This window comes from Heloderma suspectum, chromosome 1 (genome assembly GCF_057233095.1).
Source record: "Heloderma suspectum isolate Gila_16-S chromosome 1, 16-S_ref, whole genome shotgun sequence".
Taxonomy (NCBI): domain Eukaryota; kingdom Metazoa; phylum Chordata; class Lepidosauria; order Squamata; family Helodermatidae; genus Heloderma; species Heloderma suspectum.
In genome coordinates this window covers 261,003,601-261,025,448 of record NC_139458.1, presented here as the reverse complement: position 1 = coordinate 261,025,448, position 21,848 = coordinate 261,003,601, and the positions used below count along the sequence as shown (strand labels likewise).

The 21,848-nt window shown below is 43.2% G+C and overlaps 1 protein-coding gene across 3 annotated transcripts in view; it reads left to right on the top strand.

The window, feature by feature from the left end:
• Nucleotides 1-21,848, top strand: part of SLC23A1 (solute carrier family 23 member 1) — a 62,762-nt gene that overhangs the window by 35,952 nt on the left and 4,962 nt on the right. For all 3 annotated transcript variants that reach the window (XM_084825910.1, XM_084825920.1, XM_084825930.1), the window contains 7 exons: nt 2,296-2,363; nt 3,732-3,913; nt 6,139-6,259; nt 7,526-7,682; nt 13,626-13,773; nt 16,346-16,451; nt 19,750-19,879. In XM_084825910.1, the coding sequence (XP_084682036.1) occupies nt 2,296-2,363; nt 3,732-3,913; nt 6,139-6,259; nt 7,526-7,682; nt 13,626-13,773; nt 16,346-16,451; nt 19,750-19,879 (912 nt within the window). The remainder of the gene's footprint in view (nt 1-2,295; nt 2,364-3,731; nt 3,914-6,138; nt 6,260-7,525; nt 7,683-13,625; nt 13,774-16,345; nt 16,452-19,749; nt 19,880-21,848) is intronic.

Below are 21,848 nucleotides of genomic sequence, written 5' to 3'. Positions count from 1 at the left end.
CTCCCTTTGTGGTCTCTCAGGCTATAAGAGACGTAAAAAACAACCTAAACTCACTGCAAAAGAACATGGAAAGGGGCGCAAATGAATAACACTAATTTATTGCATATACACAAAAAAACACTCATAAATATACATATATAAAATACTTATAAAATATCACATGAGCAGTAAACAAATCTGTATGGCATACCACACTGAACACTCTAATGTAGGACTGCAGTGGTCAGACTGCAAAAAATCATAAACATAGAAAAGAAAAAGGAATGAACACCCCGACTGCTATCACAAGCCGGTATATGCTAATGTCACACTGGAGAGTTCCGCTGTAATAAAAAAATTAGCTAACAGCCCGTTGAACCGAAATATGAGTCTGAAAAGTCCAAATCAAACTGTAGGGCAGAAAGAATCTCTATGGGCGGAATGATGGTAGAAATAACAGTAAGATTCACCCTCCTGGCTCCCACGTGCTGAATGGGGCTTAGCGACCGCCTCTTGAATTCCCCACCACTGCAGACAAGCAAGGGGGCGTCATCTGATCGTCGCTACCTCAAGAAGCCTGGCCCTGACTGGATAAAGTAAATGGAACTTCCTCTTTCGTCACACTAGTTGTTTTACTGCACGCATTGATTAGCATAGAGCCTTATGATAAATGCGTTCAGTTTTTTACAAAAAAATAAAAACAGGACAAAATTGACATTTATATTAAAATGACGGGACGGTCAGGAAATGTGAAAAAACTGGTACTGTCCTGTTTAAAACGATACGTATGGTCAGCCTGCGTTAAAACCAAGTATCGAAATAAACTGAACTTAGAACCAGACCTTCAAATCACTGTATCACAAAGTGTTAAACCAAGATTTTCAAAAATAATGAAGCATATTCAATCATATTTCTCTCACTAAAAATACTATTAATATTTTTAGTGAAAACTAAAAGGTTTTTTGTACCATTAATAAATTAAACAATATTTTTAAAATAATTTATTTATTATCTCATCCTTTTTTAATTTCTATTTTTGTATATGTTTTATAATGTACATAATACATTAGTACAGTAGTACACGCATATCATTTATAAATAAATATACATATATTGGAGGTGCGTGCTCAATTTTTTTTTACTGATAGGGGTGTGTGATCAAAAAAGTTTGGAGACTTTTCTCCAAACTTTTCTTTTTCTGGCCTTAGAGGCCAGAAATTCCAGAGATGAAAACAGATCAAGCATCAGAGTCAGGGGAAAGTTAGCAGTACATTTGGCAATGGGAATCCCCCCTCCCCCCATTCTGATTTTTTTCAAGCCATTGGCCATTATAGACAAATGCTGACAACAGTTTCCTGTCCATGGAAATGAATGACAGGGACAATTATCCCAAACTGAAAAACTTGTGATAGGGCACTGAAGCAGCAGAGAATCCTGAAGGCCCATCTCGCCAAGATGCCCAACCATATTCCTGTGGAAGGTGGTGCTCAAGCAAGTCCAATATGAAATGAAAAAATAAACTGAAAAGGGATCCCAGCTGTACTGAAAAGATACAGTTCATGAATGTTATAGGCTTGGCCTCTTCAGGATCAACCTCCACTCTCCCCCACTCCACATTTTACCCCAGTTCAATTCGACCTTCCAAAGGAGGCTGTACCTCTCCCTCTTCTTTATAAGTTAGTTTTACTACAACCATATGGGAGATGTGTGGTGTCCTGTTTGTTTTTTGCGTGATCATCACAGGGAGGGGCCTCTAGCCCCTACTGCCCTCATCTGGAGCCCTTGTGGGTCTCAAAGGATATACTAGCTTTAAACTAGTCTCCCCGCACCCTCCAATGCCAAATGAGAAGTAATAGGAGGAGCTGGTCCTGATGGGGCACACTAACATATGGGGAAACCAGGCCAGACTGCTGGAAGGCGTCAGGCGAACTTAGGTTGTGAGAGGGTGGGGAAGAATTGCATTCCCCATATGCAAAATATTATGCATCCCATGCTGGGAAACAGCAATATCCCTGCAGTAGGAGCATAACTTGGAGGGGAAATGCCTGGGTTGCATGAAGCAAATGAGTAGCAGTTGTGCGTTTATTGTGCTAATTGCGGATCACATGGATCACTTTGCCCAGAGGGGCTTCAGTGACAGGCAGCAACTGTGTGTTAGACTTTATTGCAGATTCAGCTCCAGTCTGTTAAGTAGTACTCTGGTAAACAGCTTCATTTACTAAAAGATTCTCCCTGTGTCTCTATTATGCAAGCTGCTTAGTTCTGCTGACTTTGCGTGTTTCTTCTCTCATGTGTGTTTCTTACTTAATTATGCAGAGGAGATCTATGGAAACTGGACATTACCACTGAACACATCTCATATATGGCAGCCAAGGATAAGAGAAGTATGTTGAACCAAGTCTCCAGTCTGCCTGGGTAGGGATGATTCATGCCCAACACAGCAACGCTGGTCAGGAAGGAATCTTCTCCCTAAATTAATACATACCCAATATAATGCTTTTCTTTCAGAGGAGTGCTTTGAAATTAATCCCGTGGGGCTATACATTTGGAAATATGTTAAACAGAAATGGAGAATTCCCATCCATTTTGCCAGAAAGATCTGTGAAGAGAGGCTGGCAAGAATCTGTACACCAGAGATTTCTAAGTAAAAATTTCCTTCTGTGAAATAATCAAGAAAGAACAGTGCAATCATATACGTGCCTACTTACAGAAGCAAGCCCCATTGAGTTCAGTGGGGTTTACTCCCAGGTAAGTATGTATAGAGTTGCATCTTTAATCTCATATTTCTCCTTGTCTTCTTGATTAGCTAGATGGGACTTTGAACAAGATAAAACATTTAGGAAGTGTACTGTTTACAAATATTTTAAATTATAATTAAATCAAATATACTTTGTTTGGGTTATGGAGATTAAATCCAGGTGCTCCTTCCCTACATGTCAAGGTTTATAGATGTGAGACTAATAGTGCAATCCTATGCATGCTTACTCAGAAGTAATTCTGACTGTGTTCAATGAGGCTTGCTCCTAGGAAATTGTGCATAGGATTTAGACTGCACTCCTTTGCATGTTTATACAGAAGTAACTCCTACTGTGTTTGGTAGAGTTTACCTCCAGTGAGTGTTTTTAAGGTTACAGCCTGAGTGATCCCAGGCAAGGAAGAAAGTTGAACAAAATTGTAATTCTTTAAAAAATTACACAACCCAAATGAGGCCTACGAGTAAATCCATGCAAATATTACCAGTCTGCACAATGTATCACAGAATCTGGGATTTCTTGCTACAGATTAGGGTGGCCGCTTATGCATCACCAAAAAAAGAAAACAAAAGAAGATAAAGATTTGTATAAATTTGTATATGCTAATTTATACGTATAGCTGCAAATCTGGAAATTATTACTATAATTTAAGCAGAAATGCAATACATCCCAGCACTGTGGCCAGGTGACCTGTCTACCTACTCAGTCTGCTGCCCAGGTGCTTACTGTTGATGGGCAGCTTCTAGGTCCCTGCTTGCTCTCCCTTCTTAGGGTTCTTTATCTTTAAATCAGACTTGGACTGGATATCCCTTCCAATGGAGGATGCCTTCAAATAGAGGACTGTCTGACAGCCCTTCGAATGACAGCCTATCCTCTGTAAAGTGGGACATATGGCAACCCTTGGTATTTTTGGTGAAACGTGACCTTACTGGTCTTGTTGAACGGTCCATGTTGCATCTCTGTCCATTTAACTTAATCTTTTCCCCATTTCTACCATAGATCCAAGGAGCAATCATCGTTTCCAGCTTGGTGGAAGTGGCAGTTGGCTTGGTGGGCCTCCCTGGGGCCTTGCTCAGCTACATTGGGCCTCTCACCGTCACACCCACTGTCTCCTTAATAGGCCTCTCCGTGTTCCAAGCTGCAGGGGATAGAGCTGGATCGCACTGGGGCATAGCTGCACTGTAGGCTCTACTTTTTCTATACTGCAGAATTTCAGACTGATACAAGAGTAGGAAAAAAAACCCACCCCATAGAGTTGCAGAATTACCGCAGAATCTCAGGAATGAACTGCAGGGATACAAACTGGCCAGTCGCCCAAATGCTCCCACATCATCTCACTCTACTGCCAGACCGACCCAAGTGAAGCAGTGAGTGAAGTTATAGATGGTTGTTCTTCAGCTGGTCCGATCTTCAGAAAATGTGTGTGTGTGTGTGTGTGCGCGCATGCATGCATGCGCTTACGCGCTTATGTCTGTGTGTAGATGAAAACGAGAAGGAGAAATTAGTATAGCTTGCTGGTGGGTATTTAAATTAAAGATACTAGAGAGGTGTGCATTGGAGATAAACTGAACAGATCTGTGGCATGGTGAGAACACTGTTGCTCATGTTTCCATCTTCATTCCTGTGAGATTTGTAGCTCTGCAGTTCTGTTGTACATCTGCATGAAGATTGTGTGTTTATACAAATGTATGCATAGTATTCCCACTTCACTGGGAATTACACACATGTGAGTACAGTGGCTGAACTACTTGTAACATAGCTTAAAGGCTGTGAATACATACACTTACATTTGTGTGTGTGTGTGTGTAAATGCATGGCCTTTAAACTGAGAGTTACAGGCCATTCAGCTGCCAGATTCATTTGTATGCGATACCCACTGGATGCAGTGAAGTTAGCTTTATGGATCTAATTTTGGAGCCTTTCCCGTTGGATCTTAAATTTCATATGAAATGCCCACCGGTTGGTTAGTTGTAATGGTGTTGTTCCGAGGAGTGGGATGGATAAAAGGTCAGTGGAAGGAAGAATACTATTGGACTTCCTTAGTCATTGCTTTGGTGATTATTTCAGTAGGGTTCAAGTTCCAAAGTGTGTGTGTCTCTAGTATGTTGGCTCTGACCACATAACATCAGTGGTGTAGTGGTAAATTTTTAAGTGCAGGTGGTCATCATGACAGTCCCCATAGCCACGGCACCAAGGAGAGTCCAAAACTGCAGGCAGCCATGTTGATCCATATCAACAAACCAGTTCTTAGGAGTTTTCATCTGCTAGGAGCAGGTCTTTTGTAAACTAATGGGTCTTAATGGCCCCTTCAAGGCCAAGCCCCCCCAAATACTCTGCATTACTACAAGGAGCAATATACTGTTGCTGGGAAAATTCATTTCCCCCCAGCTACTGTGAGGATTCAGCTAAGCTCAGAGGAAACAGGGATGCCTGAGGGGGTAGCAGATGATGTCATTGCCCCTGGCTCCACTACATCACTGTATCACATCACACGTGAACAGGGCCAACTCCATTTCTGAGGGGTCCCGTCTGACGTTGATAGCTCCCCTCAGGCTTATCTGGTAGTGGCAGCAACACTCCAAAGGTGGCTGGGAGTTGCCATTTTAATTTCCCACAGTTCCCTGGAGTGCCCAGCGTAGTGTCACCCCAGGGTACTTGTGGAAAATGAAAATGGAGGGTAGCAGATCCAGCTGTCTGATATGGAGGGCCTGAGGCATGAATCAATGCTGGTAGGCCCTGCTATGGCACTGGGGCAAAGGCAGCTGCCTTGGGATTCCAGGTGCTGACACTGGGCATAGATCTGCTGATTCACATCCTGACATATATGCCCCTGCGACTGAAATCTTGGTAAAATCAGAAAATGAAAGCAGATCTTAAAACAAACAAACATAGGTAAAATCCAGAGAAATTTGGAAATTTGGTGCAGTTAAGTCCCACTGAAATCCATGGGGATGAACTGCCTGGCTCACATAGGTCCAACTTTCTTATGATTTTCACCATTAGATGCATCAGAAATACTACATACTGTACTGTACTGATTTGGGGACATCTGGTGGGTGGGGGCAGGGAAGGAAGCAAATTTGTAAAAGAATGGAACACTCAGTTGTACAGTTGGAATTACTAAGCACAAATCACTTCATAAAATTAGACCACATCCTCTCCAATGTTGTTAAATTTCTCTCTCCAGCCCAGCCAGAACAGACTTGGGGCAGGACTTGTTCATGTGACATGCTGCTGATGCCAATTTTTGTTTTAAAACATGTAGAAGGCAAAATTGCCTAGATAACATGAGGTTCTTGGCGGTCGTAAAAGAAATCCCATTTGAAGTCATGTTGGTCCTCAAGTTTCTGCACTGATTGCTCTTGATTTGTGCTTTTCACAATGTTTCTTTTCTCTTTTTGAACAGGTCAATTTTTTTAATCGTTCTGTTTGCTCAGTACCTACGAAATGTGTCTTTTCTCCTCCCTGGCTACAAATGGGGAAAAGGGTGCACTGTGATCCGTATACAGATCTTCAAGATGTTTCCAGTAAGGGGCGGGGTGTTGGTGTTTCCCTTTATGCACTGGCAGATAGGTCAGGTTTCGATGATTTGACTCCGTTATCAAAGAGGGCTTATTTTGTTTATTACATTTTTACTCCACCTGTCCTCCAATGACATATAGATCAGGGATGGGCAGAAGGTAGATTTCCAAGTCTTGGCATTCCTGGCCATTGGCCATGTTGCCAGGGGCTTCTGGGAATTGAAGTCCCAATCATCTGGAGAGCTACTTTCTGCCCACCGCTGGTATAGATGGCTCCCAGCCACCACCATTGTATTCTCACCCTGTGGGATAGGCTAAGGTGAGGGCCCCTGACTGGTCCAAGGGCACCCAGTGAGCTTCAGGGCTGAGCGGGGGTTTGAACATGGGTCTCCTCAGCCTATGCAGGGCTGGGCAACTTCTGGCCCTCCAGGTGATTGAGCCTACAACTTCCATCAGCCCTAGCCAGCATAGTCAATGGTGAAGGATGATGGGAGTTGTAGGCCATAACATCTGGAGGGCCACATGTTGCCCACCCTTGCCAGATAGTATAGCATCCTGGCTCTGTTTTCCATGATCTGACAGAGGACGCTTTGCTCCAGTGGCCATCCATAAAGGGGGTCATACCTCAAGGAGGGAAGGAACCAGTAAAGTTGTGACAAAAGGAGGGATGGGGAATTGATTAAAATGGTGCCAAGTGTGCAAGCAGAAGGAGATTTAAAAATACGTTGTTTGTTTCTTGAAATTGTATACTATGAATGAGGGTGGGGAAAATACATATTTATTTAGCGAGAGGGAGGGAGGGAGGGAGGGAGGGATCATGTAGAAAGTTTCCAAAACATGTTGATGGAATACCATTTGGTTTTGTATCATGGAATGATATATGATACTATGGAATGATATATGATTTATTTCAAAATGGAAAGAGAGCCAAGACATATTGAGATTAATAGGAAAGCAGAAGAATTCTGCTCCTGCTTCTCTTTTCAAGCTGCAATCCTGTGCACATTTTCCTGGGAGTAAGTCTCCTTGAATTCAGCAGGACTTACTTCTGAGTAAACACTCACAGGATTGGGCTATATGTGGGCCAATAGAAGCTCAAACGCTATGGGTATGATAAATATGAAGTGCAGAATATATGATTTAGATTATGTTTTAGAGACATTTATTCGCCCTTCCCGCAGTTGATCCACTTTTTCAGATTTTATTTGTTTACTGATAAGTATATTTGGAAGGCAGCAGCAATATCTGTATCTCTTTGTGTCTCCTCTTCAGATCATACTGGCCATTTTGGTGGTCTGGCTGCTATGTTACATTCTGACAGTGACAAATGTGTTTCCTCATGATGCAAATGCCTATGGATACAAGGCAAGAACGGATGCTAGAGGAGAAATCATGTCAATTGCACCGTGGTTCCGTCTTCCCTACCCTTGTAAGTAGTGGGTATTTCCTTATGGCTCTCCCACTCCCCATTTTATTTTTACAACAACTCTGTGAAGTAGGCAAGGCTGCAGTATTAGTGAGTGGCCCAAGGTTACCCACTGAGCTCCAAGGATGAGTGGGGGTTAAAACACAGATTTCTCATCTTGGTATATGGAACAATGGGAAATAACCATGGCAGAAAAACTGATGTACCAACTGAAACTAGACAAAGGCAAAATCAAAACATCTGACTTCTATTAAATATGGCATGATTTTATTTTATATACTAACCAGGGGCATGCACAGCAATATCTGTGACAGCCTTTCCTCAGACTATAATTTGTTATGATGAAGAACATATGATGATAAAGAAACCCTCCAAGCAGCCAAAGTATTTTGGTTTGTAAAGGGAATATATGTATGTATGTATGTTTATATATATATTCCCTTTACTTAACATTTATTTATTTTTATTTATATATATATATATATATATATATATATATATATATATATATATATTTGTTGTTCAGTCGTTCAGTCGTGTCCGACTCTTCGTGACCCCATGGACCATAGCACGCCAGGCCTTCCTGCCCTGCACTCTCTCCCGGAGCATGCTCAAGTCCATATTCATTGCATCAGTGATGCTATCTAGCCATCTCATCCTCTGCCGTCCCCTTCTCCTTTTGCCTTCAGTCTTTCCCAGCATCAGGGTCTTTTCCAGAGAGTTTTCTCTTCGCATTAGGTGGCCAAAATATTTGAGCTTCAGCTTCAGTATCTGTCCTTCCAATGAGCACTCAGGGTTGATTTCCTTTAGGATGGACTGATTTGACCTCCTTGCAGTCCAGGGGACTCGTAAGAGTCTTCTCCAGCACCACAGTTTGAAAGCATCAATTCTTCGGCGCTCAGCCTTCCTTATAGTCCAGCTCTCAGCTCTTACTCTTCCTTATAGTAAGCCATACGTTACTACTGGGAAAACCATAGCTTTGATTATACGGACCTTTGTCAGCAAGGTGATGTCTCTGCTTCTTACTATGCTGTCTAGGGTTGCCATAGCTTTCCTCCCAAGGAGCAAGCGTCTTTTAATTTCATGGCTACAGTCACATCTGTGGTGATCTTGGAGCCCAAGAAAATAAAATCTGTCACTGCTTCCATTTCTTCCCCTTCCATCTGCCAGGAAGTGATGGGGCCAGATGCCATGATCTTCGTTTTTTTAATGTTGAGTTTCAAACCAGCTTTTGCACTCTCCTCTTTCACCCTCAACAAGAGGATCTTTAGATCCTCTTCGCTTTCTGCCATTAGGGTGGTATCATCTGCGTATCTGAGGTTGTTGATCATTCTCCCGGCAATCTTAATTCCGACCTGTGATTCATCCAACCCAGCGTTTCTCTTGATGTACTCTGCATATAAGTTAAATAAGCAGGGCGACAATATGCAGCCTTGTCGTACTCCTTTCCCAATTTTGAACCAGTCGGTTGTTCCATGTCCGGTTCTTACTGTTGCTTCTTGACCCTCGTACAAGTTTCTCAGGAGACAGGTAAGGTGGTCTGCTACTCCCATCTCTTTCAGAATTTGCCACAGTTTGTTGTGATCCACACAGTCAAAGGCTTTAACGTAGTCAATGAAGCAGAAATAGATGTTTTTCTAGAATTCTCCATGATCCAGCGAACGTTGGCAATTTGATCTCTAGTTCCTCTGCCTCTTCGAAACCCAGCTTGTACTTTCGGTAGTTCTCGGTTCGCATACTGCTGAAGCCTAGCTTGTAGGATTTTGAGCATCACCTTGCTGGCATGTGAAATGAGCGCAATTGTGCGGTAGTTTGAACACTGTTTGGTGTTGCCCTTCTTTGGAACTGGAATGTAAACTGACCTTGTCCAGTCTTGTGGCCACTGTTGAGTGTTCCAAATTTGTTGGCATATTGAGTGCAGCACTTTAACAGCATCATCTTTTAGGATTTTAAATAGCTCAGCTGGAATACTGTCATCTCCACTAGCTATGTTGTTAGTAATGCTTCCTAAGGCCCATTTGAGTTCACGCTCTAGGATGTCCGGCTCAGGTTCAGTGACCGCACTATCATGGCTATCAGGGACATTCAGATCTTTCCTGTATAGTTCTTCTGTGTATTCTTTCCACCTCTTCTTAATCTCATCTGCTTCTGTTAGGTCCCTGCCTTCTTTGTCTTTTATCATGCCCGTCTTTGCACAAAACGTTCCCTTGAGATCTCCGATTTTCTTGAAAAGATCTCTAGTCTTTCCCATTCTGTTGTTTTCCTCGATTTCTTTGCGTTGTTCATTTAAGAAGGCCTTCTTGTCTCTCCTTGCTATTCTCTGGAACTCTTGCATTCAGTTGGATATATCTTCCCCTTTCTCCCTTGCTTTTCACTTCCCTTCTTTTGTCAGCTACTTGTAAAGCCTCCTCAGACAGCCACTTTGCTTTCTTGCATTTCTTTTTCTTTGGGATGGATTTAGTTGCTGCCTCCTGAACAATGTTACGGACCTCTGTCCATAGTTCCTCAGGCACTCTGTCTATCAGGTCTAATCCCTGAAATCTATTCCTCACCTCCACTGTATATTCATAAGGGATATGATTTAGGTCATACCTGAATGGTTTAGTGGTTTTCCCTATGTTCTTCAATTTACGCCGAAATTTTGGAAGAAGCAGCTCATGATCTGAGCCACAGTCAGCTCCAGGTCTTGTTTTTACTGACTGTATAGAGCTTCTCCATCTTTGGCTGCATATGTATGTATGTATGTTAAATGTCTTACCCTCTGTCAATAATTAAATTTAAATTTGATGTCTTTTTTCTCTTTTGGTTTTGGAAAATTAATAAAATAATAAAACAACAGCACAGATTTCTCCAGTCTGTCCAACATACAGGCCCTCTCATCCATGTTAGATTGGACCTCCCTAAAGGGCCATTACATTTGTCATGCATCAAGGAGAGCAGCCACCCGGGACCATTAATGCTCTGTGATTTTGTATATGAAGAATTTCATATAGAATCTGATAGAAATTGGATTTCTATTTGTTTTTAGCTTGATTGTCCTTCTGATTGTGAATAGATGTTTGAAACCATTTAAGGCATTGTTTGAAGACTGCTCCTGGAAAGGAGGTTCTGTGCTCAGAAATGGAGATGAGCACCACACCCTAGAGTCAGACACAACTGGTTGGGGACACCTTTACCTTTTTTATGATATATTGTTTCTCCCTCATACCCTTCAGACATATTTTTCCATTTATACATTCAAACTCTCCTTCCACTTACCTACAACTATCCTTGTATTATCACAATGCTCCCCCCAAAAACAAATTCAGGGAAAAATACCCCCTAAAAGTACATAAAGTAAATTAATGAAACTAAACAGACATGCCTAACTTTTTGTTGATTTGGATTTTGCTTGAATGCAGAATTTGCGGTCTTAAGGTTTGGCTTTGCATAATCTGAGAGGCATGTCTCTATTGTCCTTCTCTCTTTATATTTGCTCGGTGCATGAGAATTTCCTCACTTCTATGCCTTTCCCTTGGTCTCTGTCCTTCGGTGCTGCCTCCTAAATTGTGCTATGGCCCTTCTCTCTGTTCCTCAAACAATGAGCATCCAGGGGCCCGTCTACATGGGAGGTTTTCTCTGATGCTGCCGTGACTTAAAGTTATGGACACATGACGTCATGGCCAATCCACAGCCAACCAGCTGCATCCCACTTCAAAAGCTGCATTTTCTGAAAGTATTTTTACTCTGCATTTTTTACTTAAAGCAGCTCCTAGGCAGTTCCCCTGCAGTATGCCCAGTCCCTCCACTTTAAATCCTGGGTGTGACGTGGCTGTGGCCTGGCAGTTAGGTGGTCAAGGGGTGGGGCCGCTCCCCCCTTCCCTCTTTTTCCCCATTTGCAGTAGGGCTGTTTTCACAATAAGTGGCCTCCTTTTCCCATTCATAATATCAGTAGCCCTGTTCCGTTCACAGTAGTGGAGTAGCCAGTTTATATGTAGAGCACAATAAAGAATGCACAGAGGAGGGAGGAGAAAGGGTGACCAGCTGCTATGTCGCAGTGGCAATACACCTGCAACTTCACGGTCATGTGATACACCTACAACTAAGGAATACCCAGAAGGGAAGGAGAAAGGGTGGCCAGTACAGCAAGGGAGCATGGGCAGGGCTGGGACCAAGCCTCCCTAATCACGGAATCGTGCTGGGTCGTCCCTTCAGAGTAATGCAGCAGTTTGCTTTTCCCATTCACAAATAGCAGCCTCTGATTCATTCATGTCTCCCCTTCAGAATAGTCCCCTGTATGTGTGGTTTTCCTGTGCGGAGGAGGAGGAGGCTTAGTTCCAGTTGGGGAAGTGGAGGCAGCAGCAGAGTAGCTGCCACTCCAGAGTGCTAGCAGAGAGAGGCAATCCCAGCCCTTTCCCTCTGTGCAGGACCTAGGTGCCTCCTGTCTGCATGCCTATCAGTCTGTCCCTGGGCATAAGTATTGCTGGTTCACAGTTGGTGGATGCAAGGGGGAGAGGTGTAGAGCAAACTATCTGACAATGCTTATCTCTTCCATTTAACTTCCTTGAGCAGGAAGAGGGGCATGGAGAGGGGCAGGAGCAAGCCTCTCTCATTGGCTGAGCAGCATCTATGGGGTTGATGACTTCTACTAGCTGGATTCCGCCCATCCAACCACAAAGTCAGGCAGATTAAAGTGCAGTTTGACCCATGAAAAGCGGGTTTTAATGTAGTGTTTACTCCACATTTTTCACTTGGTGTGTTCCTGACGGACCAAAGCTGATTTCATGAAAATCTGCATTAAACATGAAAGTGCTTCACATTCGTTGCTGTGTAGCTCTGGCCTAGAAAAACAGCTGCATGGCAGGAAGTGGAGGAGCACACAACTGAACCAACCATGTCCTTTTCTTTGATCCCCACATTTCCATCTCAGTGTTTGAGTTTCATATACCTAGATAAGGAGTGGGCAGCTTGTAGCCCTCCAGATGTTTGTCCTACAGCTCCCATGACACCCCCCCACACACACTGGCTATGCTGGCTATTGCTGATGGGAGTTGTTGGCCAAAACACTGGAAGGGCTATAAGTTACTCCCGATTTGGATGGGGCTAAAACTATGCAGGGCATGGAGAAAAGGAAAGGAGCTTGACCCTGGTCTTTCCTCTCCAACTCTTGTTGCTTCCATTTAGCCTCAAGCTGGTATGAACCTTCCAGAACAGGAGTTGCGGGGTGATATACACCTGTCTCCCATGGCTTTTCTCATTGCTTTCCATCCCATGATGGAGCAAAAGCTAAACTCTCCCTCTCTTTCATTCTCTCTTAAACACGAATGCACTTGCATGCCAAATCTCAAAAAGCATTTCCTCTGTATAATTCAAGGTACCGAAAGCCACAAAATTCTGAAAATGTCCATGCTACCAGCCCAGTTCTTTCTACAGGTACCATTTGTACTGTGGAACTTTTGTGGATTATGGGGACACTCTGCAATCAAGGTGGTGTGTGAAGGGGGCACCCAACTCGGCCAGCCCTTGCGGGAGGAGCAGCTCCTCTGAGCAGGGGCAAAGTTCTTTTGCATATGGCCCCGACTGGGCTGGCGAGCAGCACAAAGGAGGCGCCTGACTCGGCTAACACTGGGAGAAGCTGCTTCTCCAAGGGCAAGCCGAGTCTCTTCCTCTGTGCCTCTCTCTGCACAGAGAAAGGAAAAATGAGTGGGCTGGGGATGGAAGACATCAGGGGAGGGGACAGGACACTGCCCCCTCGATATCATCTGGCCCACCAGATTGGTCCTGGGGGGCAATCTGACCCCCAGAAAAAAAAGCTTCCCTGCCCCGGCATAAAAGAAGAAATCACCGTAGGACTGGGGCCTGGGCCACATGATTTTCAACATTAAAATCTGCTCTGTCACTTGCTTGAGATGCCTTGAGATGCATGCAGTGCTCCAGCTAACACCCGCTTGCCTTTGCTTATTTTAGGCCAGTGGGGAATCCCTACAGTGACAGCTGCTGCTGTGCTAGGAATGTTCAGTGCTACTTTGTCTGGGATCATTGAGTCCATCGGGGATTATTATGCATGCGCTAGGCTTGCAGGTGCTCCACCTCCACCTGTGCACGCCATCAACAGGTACGAGACACACAGCTTTCTTGCACTGCTTGGATATTTGATGCACAGTTGTAAAAAGCTTCTGAAGAATGATCATTCACAGTAGGCAAGTCATCAGGAGGTGTCTCCACGACAACAGAAGGAGAAGCCAATTGTGGTTTACCCGGATTTTTCAAGGAGCCAGCTTTGCTCCATGCAGGGCTCCATGAGCAAGTGTATCACACCAGTAAAAGTCGCTTCACAGAACATACTTCTGGGTGGGGGTGGGGTTGGAGTGAATGTCATCTGACATGCAGGGGCTGCTCAACCAATGAGAGACTCTTCCTTCCAGGTTCTTCCCCCCTTTCTCCTTTGAGAATAAGAGAGACTCCCCCACATTCAGGGGACAAACCTCACTGACCATAATGGGAGTTACTTCTGAGTAGACACTAATTGGTTTGTGTTGGGAAACACAGCGGGGACAGGAACAATCTCCTTCTCTCTCTCTCTCTCTCTCTCCCCCCCTCGCCTACTTCCTTAAATAAACAATTGTTTATTAGTTACTTCCAAAGGCAATAAACCAAACAACAGAGAATCACAGCTTGAGGAAAGCGCTTTACGGCCTTTAGGGAATTAGTGCTTTAACATGTGCTATTTCAATTGAGGAGGATCGCTGGTGTGCACATTCAGGGGACAAGCCTCATTGACCACAATGGGAGCTACTTCCATTAATTAATTGGTTTGTGCTGGGAAACACAGGGACAGGAAACACCCCTTGACTGGGGTCACAGTGGAAGGCACACCCTGGGGCAGGGCTAACATACATGAGGTCAGTGCGGGGGTTGGGGCACACAGCACCTATACCGAGGAGAACCCAACTTAAAGAAAATAATTGGATTTTAAGCTGTCTCAGGAAATGTGGGTTTTCCTCGATAAGCTCCGGGGTGGCTGCTGGATGGCCATGGAGATATATATCCCTAATGACCTCCAAATACAGCCAGCACTGAGGAAATTGCTCATGGAGGCAACTCCCAGGTGCCTGGAAGAACTTGGCTCCAGTTTGGCATTTTGTGATGCCAGAAATATTCTCCCAGATCATATGGGTGGGGACGGGGAAGAAGATCTATTTACACAGTCAGTTATGCTGGGACAACAAAGCCTTGATACACTTCAGCCTCTGATTTGTTTACACAGTCAAGGAGTCAGTCCAATGGAAGTATCTACTGAAGTATCTGCTTCAGACTTTTTAAGGTCTGATTCTGAAGCAGAAAAACAGAATGATTGCCACCCCCTAGAGGAATGGGGAGCTAATGCATTTGGCATAACATAGAGCAGATTTTTTTGTAATCAGAGGGATCGCTGTGATGGTCTGTTGCAGCAAAGACAATCAAGCATCTTAAAGACTAACAAATGTATTATGGCATAAGCTTTCATGGACTACAGTCCACTTCACCAGATGTATGAAATGTTATCTTGAATTACAAATTTTTATGCACATGCAAGAGCTGGGGGTGGGGAGAGATGGTAAACAGGGAGAAATGAAATACAGAATATACAGTGATAAGTGACTTAACAGTGGCCATTCACAAAACAGTGGTTGGGTGATAAAACAGACATCTGTTCAGCATCCCAGGACCCTCGGCCACTGAGTTTAAGATGGCCATTCTTGAACAAAGGAACTTCAAAGGCAGATTTCAGTGCAAAACAGCTGAACTACAATTCAACAAGAGGTTCGACTCCATCTTTTGTGGCTTGAATAGGGACAAAAGTCTTTTTCTTTTTAAAAATATATCACAATATCTGTATTAATCAGCTCACCAATGCAAGGATGTCTATGTTATCATCCAACAATTGTTTTGAGAAAGGTCATTGGTAATAAGGTAGTTATCACTGCAATTATAACTTATTTATCACTGTAATTATAACGTAATGAAGGTATTATAACTAGTAATTTTATGCGTGTGTGTGTGTGTGTGTATGTATATCACACACAAAATTGTAATTCAGAATAACACTGAGTCCACAAAAGCTTATGCTATAATAAAATTGTTAGTTTTTAAGGTGCCAGAAGACTCTTTGTTGTTTCAGAATAAAGAAGTTTAACATTTCCAACAACTCAGGGCAGGCAGCTGCTCCCATCTCACATGACAAAGGAGCTGTGACTAGGATTGAAGAAAGGCCATAGCCTTGAAGTATGATGGGACAAGAAAGGGCATTTGCCCCTGTTCCTTAGTGCAACTGCTTCTGTATGCCTATATGATGCTACCTGCAAAATGGGATGCACCATAGGTCTTGTAATCTAGCAGCGCCACAGCATGGTCTGTCTCTGGGCGCAAAGTATTCATCCTACTTGCATGGCTTGAGTCTCTGGTCTACTTTTTAAAGTTGCTGATTTTTATATTTTTTAAAGTACTGTTTTAATAGTTTTATGATGTTTTAATGTTGTAATTCACCACGGAGCCTTTGAAGTCTGAACATGTGTCAGCTAAAATGCATAAAAATAAATACAGAATGAATTTTTGTAGTTCTTTCCTACAAAACCTGCTGGGAGAGAGAGGCATGGAAAACCTAATGCAATAGCTGGGTTTTTGTTTTTTTTTCTCTTCCCTCCCAGGGGCATTTTTACAGAGGGAATCTCATGTATAATTGCTGGGTTGCTGGGCACTGGCAATGGTTCTACTTCCTCGAGCCCTAACATTGGAGTCTTGGGCATCACCAAGGTACCACACTGTGATGTTTGATAGCATCTTCTGTTTCTAGGACCTTGCTGGATTCCTGCCAGTCATAGTCCATGGGGCTATGCTGGGAGGAGACTCAGGAACATCTGCTGGAGCTGAACATAGCTGCCTGCTTCTCTCCTGTGCTCTAGGAGCAGCACAAGGCTTCCAGTTGATGGCACCTGTGCAAGATAAGCAACAGGTTTTAATCTTCCAGCCACATGCTAGCTTGGGTTTCTGGTTACTTTGATTTAATTCACATGAACATTCACCATGGGAATCACTGAAATAATCTGGTGGTCTCTTGATAGCACAAAACGTCTTGAGTGCTCATTTAGGAACATAGGAAGCTACTTTATCCGTGTCCATCTAGACTCTATGGGTTGGTAACCTTCTGAGCCTGTGGACACATTTGAAACCATGCTGGCATCTTTTGAGAGGTCAAGGGGCAGAACTTCTGCTCTGCTCTGTTGCCTTACTTATCCTTTGTAAACCTGTTACACCGAAGGATATCAAGTGCACAGAATGACATCCAGTGTATGGCTCCATGGTGGCCGAAAGGTTTCTAGATGAGTTGTCTGTTGTTGTTCAGTCGTTGTGTCCGACTGTTTGTGACCCATGGACCATAGCACGCCAGGCCTTCCTGTCCTGCGCTCTCTCCCGGAGTGTGCTCAAGTTAATCTTCATTGCATCGGTGATGCTATCTAGCCATCTCATCCTCTGCCGTCCCCTTCTCCTTTTGCCTTCAGTCTTTCCCAACATCAGGGTCTTTTCCAGGGAGTTTTCTCTTCGCATTAGGTGGCCAAAATATTGGAGCTTCAGCTTCAGTATCTGTCCTTCCAATGAGCACTCAGGGTTGATTTCCTTTAGGATGGACTGATTTGACCTCCTTGCAGTCCAGGGGACTCGTAGAGTCTTCTCCAGCACCACAGTTCGAAAGCATCAATTCTTCGGCGCTCAGCCTTCCTTATAGTCCAGCTCTCACAGCCTTACGTTACTACTGGGAAAACCATAGCTTTGATTAGACGGACGTTTGTCGGCAAGGTGATGTCTCTGTTACTACGCTGTCTAGGTTTGCCATAGCTTTCCTCCCAAGGAGCAAGCGTCTTTTAATTTCATGGCTACAGTCACATCTGCGGTGATCTTGGAGCCCAAGAAAATAAAATCTGTCACTGCTTCCATTTCTTCCCCTTCTATCTGCCAGGAAGTGATGGGGCCAGATGCCATGATCTTCGTTTTTTTAATGTTGAGTTTCAAACCAGCTTTTGCACTCTCCACTTTCACCCTCAACAAGAGGATCTTTAGATCCTCTTCGCTTTCTGCCATTAGGGTGGTATCGTCTGCGTATCTGAGGTTGTTGATAATTCTCCTGGCAATCTTAATTCCGACCTGTGATTCATCCAATCCGGCGTTTCTCATGATGTACTCTGCATATAAGTTAAATAAGCAGGGCGACAATATGCAGCCTTCTGTTAGGTCCCTGCCTTCTTTGTCCTTTATCATGCCCGTCTTTGCACAAAACGTTCCCTTGAGATCTCCGATTTTCTTGAAGAGATCTCTAGTCTTTCCCATTCTGTTGTTTTCCTCGATTTCTTTGCATTTTTCATTTAAGAAGGCCTTCTTGTCTCTCCTTGCTATTCTCTGGAACTCTGCATTCAGTTGCATATATCTTCCCCTTTCTCTCTTGCTTTTCGCTTCCCTTCTTTCCTCACTGACTTGTAGAGCCTCATCAGACAGCCACTTTGCTTTCTTGCATTTCTTTTTCTTTGGGATGGATTTAGTTGCTGCCTCCTGAACAATGTTATGGACCTCTGTCAATAGTTCCTCAGGCACTCTGTCTATCAGGTCTAATCCCTTAAATCTATTCCTCACCTCCACTGTTTATTCATAAGGGATATGATTTAGGTCATACCTGAATGGTTTAGTGGTTTTCCCTGTGTTCTTCAATTTAATCCAGAATTTTGCAACAAGAAGCTCATGATCTGAGCCACAGTCAGCTCCAGGTCTTGTTTTTACTGACTGTATAGAGCTTCTCCATCTTTGGCTCCAAAGTACATAATCAATCTTATTTCGATATTGACCATCTGGTGATGTCCATGTGTAGAGTCGCCTCTTGTACTATTGGAAGAGAGTGTTTGCTATGATCAGCGTGTTCTCTTGGCAAAACTCTATTAGCCTTTGTCCTGCTTCATTTTGCACACCAAGGCCATGCTTGCCTATTATCCTGGTTATTTCTTGACTTCGTACTTTAGCATTCCAATCCCCTATGATGAAAAGGACATCTTTTGGGGGGGGTTAGTTCTAGAAGGTGTTGTAGGTCTTCATAGAACCGATCAACTTCAGCTTCTTTGGCCTCAGTGGTTGGGGCATAGACTTGAATTACTGTGATGTTGAATGGTTTGCCTTGGATTCGTACTGAGATCATTCTGTCGTTTTTGAGATTGTACCCCAGTACTACTTTTCCCACCCTTTTATTGACTATGAGTGCTACTCCATTTCTTCTAAGGGATTCTTGCCCACAGTAGCAGATATAATGGTCACCTGAATTAAATTTGCCCATGCTTGTCCATTTTAGTTCGCTGATTCCCAAGATGTCGATGTTCAATCTTGCCATCTCACATTTGACCACCTCCAACTTACCTTGATTCATTGATCTTACATTCCAGGTTCCTAAACAATATTGTTCTTTACAGCATCGGATTTTCTTTTCCCCACCAGACACATCCACAGCTGAGTGTCCTTTCGGCTTTGGCCCAGCCACTTCACTCTTTCTGGCACTACTTGGAAATACTCTCTGCTCTTCCCCGGTAGTATATTGGACACCTTCCGACCTGAGGGGCTCCTCTTCCGGCGTCATATCTCTTAGCCTTGTGATACGTTCCATGGGGTTTTCTTGGCAAGAATACTGGAGTGGGTTGCCATTTCCTTCTCCAGTGGACCACATTTTGTCAGAACTCTCTGCCATGACCTGTCCGTCTTGGGTGGCCCTGCACGGCATAGCTTATGGCTTCACTGAGTTATGCAAGCCCCTTCGCCACGACAAGGCAGTGATCCATGAAGGGGGTCCACATTCTTACCCACATCATATTCCCTTCTAACGTATTCCAGAGCCACAGATAAAGGATTTGTGCATTGGTACCCTGCATCTGGTCTAGCTATAGTACAACAGTCAATATGTAGATGCAACAGAAGAAATAACATACAGGCCTCAGAAATATAGAGAGATGATTAATAATAATATGGTAAAGGACTGATCTGTGACTAACTGGCTGTAATTTGTGTGGCTGGTTTTCTTGTACAGGTGGGCAGCAGGAAAGTGGTGCAGTACGGTGCTGGGATCATGCTTATCTTAGGAACCATTGGCAAGTTTACAGCTCTCTTTGCCTCGCTGCCTGACCCCATCCTTGGAGGAATGTTCTGCACATTGTTTGGTACGTTTTCTTAAATAGCGTCAAAGACACATGAAAGCAGAGTGATGAGGGGTGGGTGGGTTGCAAAATGAGATTTATTTTTAATTGTTTAGTTTCCTTTTATGTCATATAAGTACATAGGATGATCATGGCAGTGCCTGCCAGCAATTCATACTTCTATTTGGTGGGATGCATTCAGGTGGGGGGCGGGGCGGGGTGGAGGGAAATGGTAGATAAGTTGATTTCTGCTTACTAGTGACTTGAAAACTAGCTTCGTAAAAGCATTTCCTAGGTCATTACAGTGTGTATATCTAATTGTTTGTTGTTACCATGTTATTTCTGTAAAATATGCAGAAATTGTAAAATGGAAAATTAACAAAGCATGATTTAAAAAAATTAATACTGCTGTGCCAAAGAGTCAGGAGGATATTATTATTTCTTATTTATATTGCACCACTAGTGTGCAAGGAAAGGTAAATAATACTGGCATAGGTACTAATCCACTTTTGTGGAGGTGTCTTGAAATGTTCAGTCACGATCAGGACATTAACTTTAGTAGAGTTTCTAGCAGACTAGGATGGCTGTTTTAGAAACTTGATGGGATTTCTAGCCCTCATGATTGTGGGGAGTTGAAAAGCATGAAAAGCAAACATCTGCTGGTCTTGTGACCGTAATAAACTATTACTTACTTGCAATGAAAAATAAACAGCATTAAAAATGGTAGAATTTTATCTCTGTGTGGGCTAACAGTAAATGAAGGATAATGTTACATGCCACACACTCTCCTGTAGATAGGGGAGAAATGTCAGGTAGCTCAGTTGGCAATAATGAAATTAGTTCAGGGGTACTAAAACAACTACTGAGCCTTTACTGGACTGAAGTAGACTTCAGCCACAGCTGAACCTGAACCAGAATCAAAGTAAAAACAGTAATGATTTGATTCCCTGGTAGCAATTCAGATGGTAGGTGTGAGATTGCTATTTTTTAATTCAGAATAGGCATGATATGAATGAATGTTTTAGAGATGGCCATATTAATGTAATGGAAGAGTGAAATGTATTTAGCAAAGTTATGACAAAAGGCAAACTTTTAGTAGTTTATAAAAACTTAATGGACTCCCATAACAATAAAACATTTATTTTTTTAAGGTTGCAATCACATTCTTACTTGGAAATCTCACTGGACTGAATGGGAATTGCTTCTGAGTAGACATGTATAGGATTGCACTGTTAGAGTGGTGACAGGGGAGTGGGCTTTCTCAGTAGTGGTGTCCCACCTTTGGAAGCTCTGCCCCAGGGAGGCAGGCGTCTTTTCAGTGCCAACTGAAGACCTTTTTGTTTTATTTTCCCAGACCTTAATTAAACTGTGGTTGATCTACTAGGTCAGCAAGCTGGTACCCTCCAGATGTTTTGGACGTCAGCTCCAATCAGCCCCAGCCATCATGGCCAATATTCAGAAATGCTGGGAGGTGTAGTCCAAAGCATCTTGAGGGTACCAGATTGGGGAAGGCTGGTTTATTTATTTAGTTTTTAATTTCCATACTACCCAATGGCTGAATCTCTCTAGGTTTTATTCTGCTGATGTGGTTTTATGCTTTTCTCTGCCCTGCTTTTTTATATGGCTGTTTTAATAGTGTATTTTATGATTTTGTGATAATTCAATTGTTTTCATAAACTGTTAGTGACTGGGAGAAGCAATACTGAAAGTTTCTCTTCAGGGAAAATGGTCTGATTGTAGCATGATTGTAAGAAACACATAACCCTGAGTATCAGTCCAATCTTTGGCTCGCCTGTTTTCTATAAAGAGAGAGAAAAAAGAAAACAGAACAGTCTACAAATGAACTGTTCATGTGGGCATGGCTGCTGATCATAATACAAGCATCAGATTTTACTCCTGATCCACTGTTAATTTCTAAGAAGAGGAGCTCCAAGGTTCAAATTTGCCTAAGCCTCTGGTTTAGAAGTTGAGAGCTTTGCTCTTGAGATTTGCA